Genomic DNA, 13,057 nt, shown 5'->3' with positions numbered 1-13,057 from the left:
GCCTTCACAATATGCAGAATTATGTGTGGTTTTAGAAGAGCACTGGAAACGTTCCTTGGGGATTTGTGTCCATACTGACTCACTTCATGCAGTTTCACATCATACTTTAAAACCTTCTGAAGGCTGTAAAGGGCACCGGTGTCAAATTTGAAAATGGGTAGTTTGTGGCTATATGGGGATGCACATAATCAAAGCAATGCTCAGTCAACCTGCGTCATTCGGCTGATGGCCGGTTGGTCTAATGTGTCACAAGAAAGCCTCTCCATGCAGGGCTGTTACACCAGCGTCACCGCTGTGCCCTGTTGACACAAGGCAGGAAGGATGTGTGGATTTAGGATGTGCTAGATTCTGACCATACCATCTGCCTTTCGCAGGCAGGATTTTGCAAGCCATGCAGTGTCTATCCAATTTTAGCTATTCAGTTTTGGTGATCATGTGTGAATTGTAGCCTCTGTTTCCTCTTCTCAGCTGGAACTAAGCTTCTTTGCTCAGGATTAGGAAAGGTGCTTGGAAGAGCTGCATACAACACTACAGACAACAGATTCATCCTTACAACAGCATGTCTGCTGCTTATATTCAGTTACGTTACAAATCTTGAGATGACAATCTAGTTTGATGTTGCAGTAGGCCTATGTAATGTCCACATGTCAAAGGATCATGGGACTAGATCTCAAAACATCTATGTAGAATGTAATTTTCAGGTTTTAATATAAGCGTATCATGCCATCAGTGATGATTAAGGCAACATCAAATATTCAAACACTGACTGTGATTGGCAGTCAGCTGCGGTGTCTTGCATGTTCTTAAAGGTGCAGTAAGTGATTTATGAAAAACACTGATGAAAATGGATCAGGCCGAGCACCACAACAAACTTGTGCTTATACAATCATGATGGGGGAGGAGAGCGAGTGAGCAAGAGGGAGATTTGAAGAAAGACTGTTTGAGAAAAGAGAAAAGGTCAGAGGAATATCTCTGGAAAAAGAAGGGTTATGATCAGGCAAGAGCTTAAGGACCCACGTTAATATTAGAAAAGCTTTCCAGCGGTGCGGGAAGGCCTGAAAACAGAGGGCCGATGTTGCATTATTTCTGCTCCATATGTGAGTTACATTGGTTTTAAGTGTGTGCTGCTGGCAAATAACAATGAACTCTTGCTTGTAATTACTTGTGTACTGTGTGTTAATTTTTTGTTCTTCCTTGTCGTTTATTTTTCATGAAGCTTTATTTTGCTTCACTTCAGCTATGATAAAGAGACATTCACTCTTGCATTGAGTGTTTGTGCATTTTGGGAGAGGAGCAAAGAAGGGAGGGGTGTGTTTGTATGGGTTGATTTCAAATATCAACAGTGTTCAACAATGATTCTCAGAAATCTCTTTCTGCACCTTTAATGTGTATCACAGTACTAGTTTCTTTGAGTATAATCACTTCCTCCCAACTTCTCATCAAGGGACCCTGTGGCTCTTCAGTGTCCCCTCAGCTTTTAGTGTGCATCTGGATCTACAGATGGCAGCTTGGCAGCTGCACAGAGTCACTGGGAATGTCATTGGCAATGCACAGTGCTTTGTTTTTACTCAAAAAGCTGTCATGAAAAGAAAAATTGTTTTCTACCACACACACAAAACATGTGTTATTTACCTTTTATTGAGGATGGCATTCGCCAGAAATTCAAATGGAAAAGTGACATGTTGTACACAGGGGTTTTACACACAAATCTGAAATATTGCTTTAGTTTTGTTTTTCAATGTGATTTTAGTATATATCAGGAGACAGGAAGGCACGCTTTACTGACTGCTGCCTGTATATCAGTCATTTTTTTATTGGACTTCGAGGACTGTAAAATAGTAATTTCTTGCTACTGAAAGAGCATGCTTACCATTTAAACAGTTTTTCAATAATGTAATTTAGGGATTTTTGGGGGGGATATAGGGATGAATTTCAGTAAACCTGCTAAAAAAAAACATATATATTGTGAAAAATGCTATACAAATAAATCTGACTTGACATGACTGTTTACTCACCATTACTGTTGCTGAATGATATTCTACTGATCCAAAATAATATATAGCAAAATGCAAGCAGTCCTTCTCTGTGCCACAATAATACAGAACCCTCTAGTGGTCATATGAAGAAATGAAGCAAATGTGCGACGCGTCACCAAGTTCTCAGAGCTGGAGGAGGAGGAGACCTGGAGCACTGGGGTCCACATTGAGCCACTGTAATGCAGTTTGGAGTGGTCGCTGAGGATGCCACCAGAAGTTGCCTCTTCATAAGACCTGCAGTGCATCGGCACTATGGTTTACAGACTTAGGAGCTTGTTAGTTGCTTGTTAGTTTATTCTACCTCAAAAAAATTGTTTCAAATAGTTCAAATGATATGTCAGGTTATGCCATCACACGAAAGTGTAAGTGTAACGAGATGTTTAACATGCAACATTTTATAAATAGGCTCACAAAGTAAAGGATCCAGCTGAACAATCTGAAGACAACTTCCAACAGTAATGATGATGATGAAACTCACCATGAACCGACCAGCCAACACCATCGGACCAAGCCAGTAAAAGTCGTCTTTATGGAGTTTTAAAATGACATTTTCTAAACTGCTGAACGAGAGCAAGGATGAATTCCCCTCGGACTTTCTCTCCAACATCAGCAACACCACCTGTGAGGGAATCGCCATCGACTCTCAAGTCATCGGTGTGGGAATCTTTCTTGCCATCTTCATTTTGGTGGCGATCGTGGGGAACATTTTGGTTATTCTCTCGGTCCTTTGCAACAAACATTTGCAGACGGTCACCAACTTCTTCATTGTGAACCTGGCCATAGCGGACCTTCTGTTGAGTATCATTGTCCTGCCGTTCTCTGCGTCTCTGGAGGTATTTGGATGCTGGGTGTTCGGTCGCGTTTTCTGCAACATCTGGGCAGCGGTGGATGTGCTCTGTTGCACGGCGTCTATTTTAAGTTTGTGCATTATATCCATAGACAGGTACATCGGGGTGAAATACTGTCTGAAATACCCCACTATCATGACTGAACGGAAAGCAGGTGTCATACTCGTGGTGGTCTGGGTTTCTTCAATGGTGATTTCTATCGGACCGCTTTTGGGATGGAAAGAACCTCCACCTTCTGATGAAAGCATCTGCAGCATCACGGAAGAACCGGGTTATGCTCTGTTCTCCTCCTTATTCTCTTTCTACCTACCGCTCATGGTGATTTTAGTAATGTACACTAGAGTATACATCGTGGCCCGCAGGACTACAAAAAGTTTGGAAGCGGGTGTGAAACGGGAGAGAGATAAATCAATGGATGTGGTGCTGAGGATACATTGCAGGAGCATTCCGGAGGATTCGAACTCGAAAACAAAAAATCACCCGTTCAGAAGTTCATTGTCGGTGAGACTCATGAAGTTCTCCAGGGAGAAGAAAGCTGCTAAAACCCTCGCCATCGTCGTGGGCATGTTCATTCTCTGTTGGCTACCGTTTTTCTTCGTCTTGCCTTTGGGTACGTATACGAGTTATTCTTTGTTTTTCATAGGCTACTTTGTTGTTGTTGTTTTTTTATTTATTTACAGAGCAACATTTTAAAACGTCTTGCTTTACAATTTGTTTAAAAGTAAAACCAAAGTAAATGGCATGTCATTACAACGAGTAGAAATGACAGAAATTATTGTGACAATGTAAATGGATGTTATGACATCATCATTATTTGTGTACAAATTTATATTCAAACTTGCCACGAATCATAATGGAATTAAACAAAAATCCTCTAATAATCAAATAAGATCCTACTGGATCAAATAAAATTGCAACAGTATTTTTGATTGTTTTGCTGCTAGACAGTTAGCTAGGAGTTTTAAAATATATAGCCTACTTAAAAAAAATCCCTTGTAATGTTCTTGCAGGAACATTCGATCTTGCTGAGAAATGCGTTTTCTAAATAGCCTACTTTTTTTGTTAGGCTATGTTTTTCCTATGAGACAATTAATTAGGAAACAAGATTGGTTCCAGAAGAAAGTTTATTAGAGAATCCACTGTTTATTTTTTATATATCTTTCGTTGTCTGTTTTATTTATTTTGTAACTTTGAAATGTAAAAAAAACAACAACACTTAAATAATTTTCGCCATCTGCCATAGGCTACGTAAACAAATTACATAAGATGGTAGGCTATATGTGAGTTGATAATTTTATAGTAATTTAAAGTAGCCTATGTTTTATGCATTGAAATGCATGTGAAATACACGTCTATTTCGATACTGTGTTCATGTGTTAGCTACTCCTTGGCCAGGAAAACAAAAATGCGAAATGCGTAGCCTGATATAAAGCACACAAGAGCTGTTATCTGAATGTTAATTACTTGCGCTATTCTTACTGACGAAAGCAGTTCCACGCATCACTTTTTCTATTACATTCACAGTTAATACGATTAAATTAGATGGTAGCCTGGCCCTGGATGTTTGCCAATGGCGTGGGGTTTTGATCAGGATTTGATAGCAGCTCAACCGGAGGGGAGATTTTGTTGATTTCTACACTTTTCAATGTGCAACGATCTTTGTTTTGGAGAACATTATGTTCCGTGGGATTCAAGTCTACTTATGGATGTTGGATGTATATGGATTGGATAGATAGATAGATAGATAGATAGATAGATAGATAGATAGATAGATAGATAGATAGATAGATAGATAGATAGATAGATAGAGTGCACATGCTGACCTGTATGTTGTCAAAACAAAGCAAAGACCCAGGCTTGAGAGAGACTAATGCACAATGTTCCTTTATAAAGTTTATAAACTCCTTTTTTTATAAAGCAATGGTATGAAAAGTTCATAAAAATGTGCTTTGTTTGCTCTTGAATCATGCATGCAATCAGTCAATAACAGTTTCTTTGTGACAGTACATCTTACCTCATAATATTCCCTCACGCCTCTATTAGGGTTTTCATGTTCTCAAGCAGCCAAAAATGAGTTGTGGCTCATTTAGTTATATTACCCATGATTTTACGGTATTAACACAACACAATAATCAAGTGCTCACAAAAAGCAGTACAACCAAACGTTTCAAACGTTTTTCTATAAAACACACAATCATGTCAAAATTTTCCTGTCACCAAACCCCATGAAAAACAAAAAAGTTGTGCAATGCTTAAGTTATTAAGTTTTGCATCCCAGGGTTAATAACTATACCTGAATCCTGCATAGAAAGAAAACAAAAAAGCTGTTTGGGATATTCATAATGCAGAGATGATTCATTTTTAAGAATGCTCAATCAAAGACCACCCATGGGAGACTGAAGGAAAGACATTCAATTCAGTGTTCCAGTCACGTAACCATTACTCAAGAATATGTCACAGAGGCCAAAAAATTTGCTAGTAAAGGGGAAAAAAAGCAGTATTCCATTACATTAAAGGAATTTTGGTGCTGCTGACAGGCATGAAATGGGTACGTCGTAAGTATCTAAACAAACAAACAAATAGTAATGATTATGATGTTGACTATTATTGATAATTTACTGAGATAATTAAAATGTAGGCTACATAAAAAAATAAAAAAAACATGGCTGGCATTGTACATTCCCCACAATTTATTGGTTTCCCCCCAAACCAACCATCCCATCCATCTCCAGGGTATTCCAAAAGTGCGGTTTTTGACAGTCCCTGTTGGTATTCCACTCGCAGTCACTGTGGGGAAAATAGGGCAGCAGTGGTTGATAACATCTCCTGGCAAGATATACATGTGGTACCGATTGAATTCTGGGATCAAGATGGTTTGGGAAGAGGAGCCTGACTTTATTCAGCCTGAGAAAATGGAGGCTCTTTCACTCAGGTCCCTAACCTCTTTTTGCCCAACGCTCCACTGCCTTAATCACGGCTATTAACAAGTTGAGTTAAAGAGGGTGCTTTCGTTTTCCAAAGCCTCAGAAGCAGCCAGCCACCAGGACAGAGGAGGGATATGACGTGGCTTAGATCCACACGTACACTGGAGAAGCACGAACTGTGTGTCGCTGCGTTAGAAATGAAGGGTTGAATGACGTTAGAGCTTGCTTCAGTGTCAATGCATTTGGAATATTGTATTTTATTCTACTTATGGTATTATATATCGTGGTTATAAAAAATGACATTTTAAAATTCTGATTGGTCATTCATCAGCCTGATATTTCCTTAAATCCCACAGTATATCAGTCCACTCATCAGAGTAACTGTAACCGGCGCTACTTTCACGTCTCTCTCTGCAGACTCATTCTGTCTTGTTTCATACAAACAAAATTGACGCCATCTTGCATCTCAGTTGGTGAAAATTACCTCAGACCACTTCAGTTTTAACATTGCTGTGATATTGTTCATATTTTTCCTAGACCAATTGTTTTGTACATTGCAATGGACAATTTTTTCTTGTTGGAAGTTTTAAGATAATATACAGATAAGATTAGGGCATAATTTCAACCCAAATCAGTGTTTAATGTCCATTTATTTTTGTGAGTAGCTGTGCAATGAGCGGGATAAGTACAAGCCTGTTAATAAACACCCCTCTGCTGCACTTATATAATTGTAATTTTTGTGGCGCAAGTTTTTAAAATGACAGGCCCACCCTCTTAATGATGATTATATTTTTGGCAACAGCATGTCCACGCTGTTATTGTTGTGATGGATCAGGGGAATATTTTCCTTATGGCATATGTTTGTGCTGGACAGTGAAAGTCTTATTTCTGGTGACAAACAGAACCAGATGTTTCTGCTCTCCTAAAAAAAATATATATATTTTTGAAATTACATAGGTAAATATTCTGTGACTGTTAAAAACATTGCCGGGTTTACTGATTTCAATTTTAAAGTGATTAATCCAAGTAAATGCAACACATAATTAATGTGTGTGTGTGTGTGTGTGTGTGTGTGTGTGTGTGTGTGTGTGTGTGTGTGTGTGTGTGTGTGTGTGTGTGTGTTGAGAGAGTATATTGAATATTTACAGTATACAGTATTTACAATGAATTGGCAATGTAAGATTATGCAACACTGCAAATTTCATTTCACTATGCATTTAATTTGTATTATTTGGCGATGAAGTTTCCTAAATACCATCTCTTTAGACCATATCTTTAGGAGATCGGCTGCTTTCCTAAAGAAAACTACAAACTACTTTCATGAAATGACATGTACATATACCTTGACAGTTAAGGTCATTGCAAAACCTGCATTGCAAGGTTTATTGATTTCAATATGTAATAATTTTAAACATGTCATTATAGTAATTTGAGAGTATGTATATGTGAATCCAAAGGGCAACAAGTCCAGAGAATGAGCCCTTTTTTTTCAGGTTATTTGTTTGTGTGTTATGTGATATATTTGCGATGAATTTTCTGGCAATGTAAGATTATGCAACATTATGAATTTCACAATGACTTAAGTTTCACTAATACCATCTCATATAAGACTACTGTGATTGTGCTAGTGTCTCTGATTATAAACCTGAGCAGAAAAATTGTAGAGTAGCTAAGTCATATTCATATCTGGGAAAAACATTGCCTGCATGCCTGACTGTCAAAATGATCCTTTACCTTTTTTAAACCAAGCTGTCATGTCAGCTTCTAATACATTTAATTCAAATTGACACAGAATGCATCTTGAGAGGAACTTACACATGTAACCAATAGCCATAGACCACATGAAAATATTTCTTCAGGTGATCAGTATAAGATGAGACAGCTTTAACGTGTGGCTACCTGCCAAAACACTATAGCTCAAGTGGCTTGTGCCAGGCAAATACAGTGCTAGAAAGCAAATTCAAGACCACAAGAACACATTCAACCCTCTCAGCTTACAGCTTTAAATGAATTGCCTCTCTGACCGCTGCATCATTATTAAAAATGTTCTTCACACTAAGGGAAAACAAATTATTTTTAGAACTGTTCACTGAAAGGTTCCTTGGAGGTTATTCTATGACATCACTGTGAAACCCCCCTTTTGAATCCTTTATTTTTAAGAGTGTAAAGAACATAAATGTCAATTTGGTTATTTGTTAACAAAGTGTCAACTAAACCCATTTCCTTAACTTATAATTAGGCTATCCGCATCCATAATTCAGAAATGAATTCAGAAATGTATACACATGGTTCATTCATTTATTAAATAGTTTGACTTACTGATTATGCTTTCAGTAAGTGTACTTTAGTTTGGCTTGCTTTTCTAAATCCTTTTAGCAGAATTCCTCAGATGTTCCCCTAAATCAGAACTAAAAGCGTCAGAAGATCCACTTTTTCTGCAGTGGAAATATGGTTCCAGATTACACCAAAATAGAGGCTGCTACATTGGACATGATGCTCTGGCAAAAAAAAAAAAAGGGAGTTTTCTCTCAGTAGCTACCAAACATCCTGCCTGGTGTATCTCGCAATCACTACAATTACCAAAAAGGAGCTTTCCAGGGAAAGCTTTCATCTCAAAGTCCAAATTACGACCTTTAAACAAGAGGGAGAGCAGCATATCTCTTTGTACATCAAAAACTGCACTACTCCCAGTCCGTCTTTACTATCTATTCCCTCTGGTGCTATTTTTATACATATCCACTGACAGGGAGGGACTCTGAACTCTCGTGACACTGAAATGCATGGCATGGGCGATGACAACTGTTTTATGTGAGATAATCCAAAGCTAGCCTCCTCTCACTCCCCGTTGGGGAAAAGCAAGGCAGGGAGGAGGTATTGGCAACATATGTGGTGTCTGTCTGAGGTAGATGGAGCAGAAATGTGCAGGTAGTTTAGATGTGTACGTGTGGGAGGAGAGAATGTGAAGACAGACACAATGTAGAAAGAGATCCATCTATACCAAATATGTTCTATATCTTCAGTTCATGCATGCCTGCTGTAACTAAAAGAATGGGTTGGTATTTAAAGTCAGTATGAAATAAAATTGAGCCTATTTGCTCTCTTAAAGGGATAGTTCACCCAAAAATGTCGTCATTTACTCTCCAAATCAGTAGAAAACAAAAGAAAATATTTGGATTTTTATGGGCCATACAATGAAAGTTAATGAGGGGCCAATGTTGTGTTAGACTGATATGATTTATATGGACAAAAAGTTTGAGGAAAAGTCTTTAGAAAGAAAGGTTCCATCTTGGATTTCCAAAAAACCTTTCACTGAACAGTTCTTAAAAGAACCATTATTTTCTTAATGTAAATAACATTTTAATATTCTAAAGAGCCCTTTTCCAATATAAAGAACATTTTGTGCATTGGAAAGGTTCTATGGATTTGAAAGTTTTTTCTTCCTGGAAATATCAATGCCAATAAAGTGCCTTTATTTTTAAAAGCAAGTTAATTTTGGGATGAACCATCTATTTAATGCATGATTCTGGTCTTATTGTGAACGATTCACTGGTGCATGTTACTCCAAAGCAAACTATTTGTCTTTGTAATCTTTAATCAGAATGCAACAACTTGCCTCCCCTGAAACTATTTTCTATTTCCACTGACGTCACGTTGGGTAACATTAACCAACAGGTAAAAAGCTATTTAGGCAATGTTTTATCAGACCTACATTTGGTCCACCCAATTTTCACATTCCAATCAATTCCCAATAGATAAAATCAAGTCTCGCCTTGCATTTGTTTTGCTAAATATATTTCGCTCAGAGATTACTGCAGAAAAATTCGTTGCAAGCAGCAGTTGATTGTGATGACTAATGGGCTTGTGTGGCCAGTCTATCGATGTTAATAGTGCTTGTTTGGTTTGGAGGAGAATTTGGGAATGACATATTGGCATTGCTCCCACTCTGCAGACAGAAAAAAAAATTATAGATAGAACTAGTTTCAAAAAGACTGTTAGAAGATATGCCATGTGCATTAGATTTCTTCAGTGAGCTAGAGGAAAAAAAACTATGTGCGAAGTATATAATCTGTCTGCTGGGTATAATTAGGCACACATGGTTTTAAACGGTGAACTTGCAGATTTGAACTTTTCAGCGCGTGGGAGGAGAATGGTAGCTTCAGGCTAAGTTGAGGCACGGCATTATTTCCCATGTAAATAATCTCTCTTGAGCCGACAACTAAATATTTCTCTACCTCTCTCTCTTTCTTTCTCTGCGTCCACAGGATCTTTCTTCCCAGCTCTGAAGCCTTCTGAGACAGTGTTCAAAGTAATCTTCTGGCTGGGCTACTTCAACAGTTGCATTAACCCCGTAATCTACCCCTGCTCGAGCAAGGAATTCCAGCGCGCCTTCACCCGTCTTCTGCGCTGCCAATGCCAGCGGCGGCGGCGCGTCCTGCGCCGGTTCTACGATCAGCGTTGGAGAACGGCCATGCGGGGACCCCGGAGGGACCCGCACAGAGACTACTGCTCTGGATTACCCTTTCACGAGCAATGCGGTAACTCTTTATATTCCTGCCAGAGCAAAAGCCGGCCTCTAAGTCTGAAGGGCTGGAGCTTTTTCACCCCTTTACAGAAGTCCTCCTTCCAGCTGAAGGAGAAAATGAACAACCTTTCCAATAAGATCAAGAATGGTACGGGGAAGAGTAGCACGTCTCCTCTGGCCCGGACAGAGATCGACACGGTGTCAATGGGGATTTATAATGACTGTGCCGATCAGAGCGGCTACCAGATCTACGACCTCACAGAGTGCTACGGCCTGAAGGAAACAGACATCTAAACAAAGACAGAGCTTACTGTCTGTTTTCTCAGAGCTCTGACCCACTGACAGCTCTTTTTTAAATCTATCTTTTTTTTTCTTTCTCAAAGACTAGTAGTACTCTTGTTGCGTCTATCAACACCGTTGAGAAGCAAATCTGAGGAAAAAATGACATTGTGTGTTAAAGGAGATTAATGCATTTCCATATGGATAATTTAAAAAATATTACTTTAAAAGTGGTAAAAGTACACTGAATGGAAATATGAAAAAAAAAAAAAAAACTTATCTGCACTGGACCAGAATGAAAAGACTCATAGCTGCTGGGTGTCTGTATACTGTGTTGTCCATGTGGCCTTTGAGAAACAGTCAAACAGTTTCAAACACTCTGATGACCAGCAACTATTTACAATGAGTGATTGTTACAAATACTTTGACCGGTTGTCCATTAAGTGTGAATGGAGAATATATTTAACTGTGATACTGAGACTGTTGAAACCATGATATTGATTCCTTTTGACACAATGATTCACCGTGATTCGCAGATTACTGTGGAATTCACTTTTAAATGATTCGAAATTGATTTAGAGGTACATACCATTAAATGTGAGGCACAATTTGTAATTGAAATGGATTTTGTGCAGATGTTTTTAGTATTTCAGAGGGTAGTTGAATACTGTGTGCTATTCATGCTATTCTTATTTCAACCATGAGATTTTCAGTCATCTCTAAAAGGACCAATAGGAAAAAAAAAAAGGAAAAAAAATCATAATTAATGGACTACAACTCAATTATTTTGTGTGTTGTTGATAAAAGTTTTGGGATTCTTTGTAATGCTGATGTGACAACGTCTTTCAGTGTCAAACATAATAAAGTATAAAAGTATAAAGTATAAAACATAATAAATCTGAAAAGAGCATGCAGTTGATCTCATATTTGATGAATCCTAAGAAAAATGAAATTGTTTTGTTCAAACGACTATGCCCATAAAAAAAATCACAAGTCATATAACTTTAATGATGTTATTCCTGCACAGAAATGAGATTATATTGAAATCAATTTGAGACTCTTGCTTTACTCCAGAGAATAAATAAAAACATGATAAGAAGTAATATTTAAGATTCCAAACCATCTCTGAGCAAAGGCTATGTTCAGACTGCAGACAAATCAGATTGTTTCTCAAATCAGATCTTTTCAGGCAGACTGTACACACTATTAATTGCAAGTGATCAAACAAGAGTTGTGTGTCCAGATATAAGCAACCTATCTTGGGTTGATTTGGTAACAATGTGGTACAATTTGGTAACCACATGTGACGAGGCTTTCAAAATGGATGCAGGAAAAATTAAAGTGCATAATTTTTCTCTCCAAACAAGCACTCCTTCGAGTCGCGGTGCATAACCTGGAGACTGGTAGATAAGTATTTGAATATATGAATACATCTGGCATTTCCGTCACCAGTAATAATGACTTTGTCGTTGTGTGACGCCTTAAGAGTGATGCAAAGGAACATTTGAAATCTGATTTGAACAACCAGAGCATCCAGACTGAGATGTTTCAGTAAAAATCTGATTGGAATCGGATTTCAAACCACCTCCAAATGTGAAATCTGAAAAAAAAAAAAAAAAAAAAAAACTTTTTTTTTTTTTGCTGTCCAGACTTTCAAAAACTCATCTGGATAAGATCTGAATATGCAAAAAATTAGATTTTTGCTGGTCGTCTGAACATAGCCTAGGCTGCTGCTCAAATAAACAAACGTCTGACTCCTTTGTACAAAGGGTCAGATGTTCTTGCTTCAATTGAAGCATACAAAGCTGTTTGGAACATTATCAAATCATGCCAGAGAACATGATTATTAAGTTTTACAAACATTGTGGAGTACATGCTGCTCAAGTGCTGCTGACATTTAAGCAACAAAAGGACATTCCAAGACATTTTGAAATGCTTTGCTTGTCTCTAGAAGGGATTTCAACAATGTGACATGCTGTGCTCCGATTTACCAGGAAACCAAATCTGCAATCAAAAGTAAGAGAAATAAAATTAAATAGCTTTGCTATCCCCATACATTTTATAGCTCTGTGCTGTATGATCTTTAACTACAGTGTCATTGCCCATCAACATTTCCCATCAACTGATTTATTGCTGTATTCGCTTACTCCCCAAAAAAAGATGGCCAGTAGAGGTCGCTGTAAAAAAAAAAAAAAGGCAAATTCCTACAAATTTTGCAACACTGAATCATTTCACATTATGCATAATTATAAAAGTGACAAGCATGTGGGTGTGAAGATGACTCGTGAGTATTACATAATATAAGTGCAAACTTACTTTTTGAAAAACGGTTTCCTTTTCCATTTAAGATGTCTGAGAACTTACTGAAAAGTAAATCAGTGTAAGTCCCTGTCCTCCCCTGTTTCCTGTGGATTACTGAAGACTAACATCAACATGCATAACAGTTCT

General features: G+C 38.0%; 1 protein-coding gene across 1 annotated transcript; it reads left to right on the top strand.

The window, feature by feature from the left end:
- Positions 1 to 2,190: 2,190 nt before the first annotated feature.
- Positions 2,191 to 11,519, top strand: adra1d (adrenoceptor alpha 1D). The gene is made up of 2 exons (XM_084100422.1): positions 2,191 to 3,494; positions 10,071 to 11,519. The coding sequence occupies exons 1-2, from the start codon at positions 2,579 to 2,581 to the stop codon at positions 10,622 to 10,624; spliced, it is 1,470 nt and encodes a 489-aa protein (XP_083956548.1). The 5' UTR covers positions 2,191 to 2,578; the 3' UTR covers positions 10,625 to 11,519.
- The last annotated feature ends 1,538 nt before the right edge of the window (positions 11,520 to 13,057 follow it).

Source organism: Abramis brama, assembly GCF_963993115.1.
Source record: "Abramis brama genome assembly, chromosome: 2".
NCBI lineage: Eukaryota > Metazoa > Chordata > Actinopteri > Cypriniformes > Leuciscidae > Abramis > Abramis brama.
Note: the sequence above shows the minus strand (reverse complement) of the source record. Positions and strands in the feature narration are given on the sequence as shown.

Excerpts from the sequence above, each read along its gene's own strand:
- adra1d (XM_084100422.1), top strand. The coding sequence starts at position 2,579 with ATGACATTTTCTAAACTGCTGAACGAGAGCAAGGATGAATTCCCCTCG. Across the intron at positions 3,495-10,070 it reads TTTCTTCGTCTTGCCTTTGG|GATCTTTCTTCCCAGCTCTG; the intron begins GTACGTATACGA and ends CTGCGTCCACAG.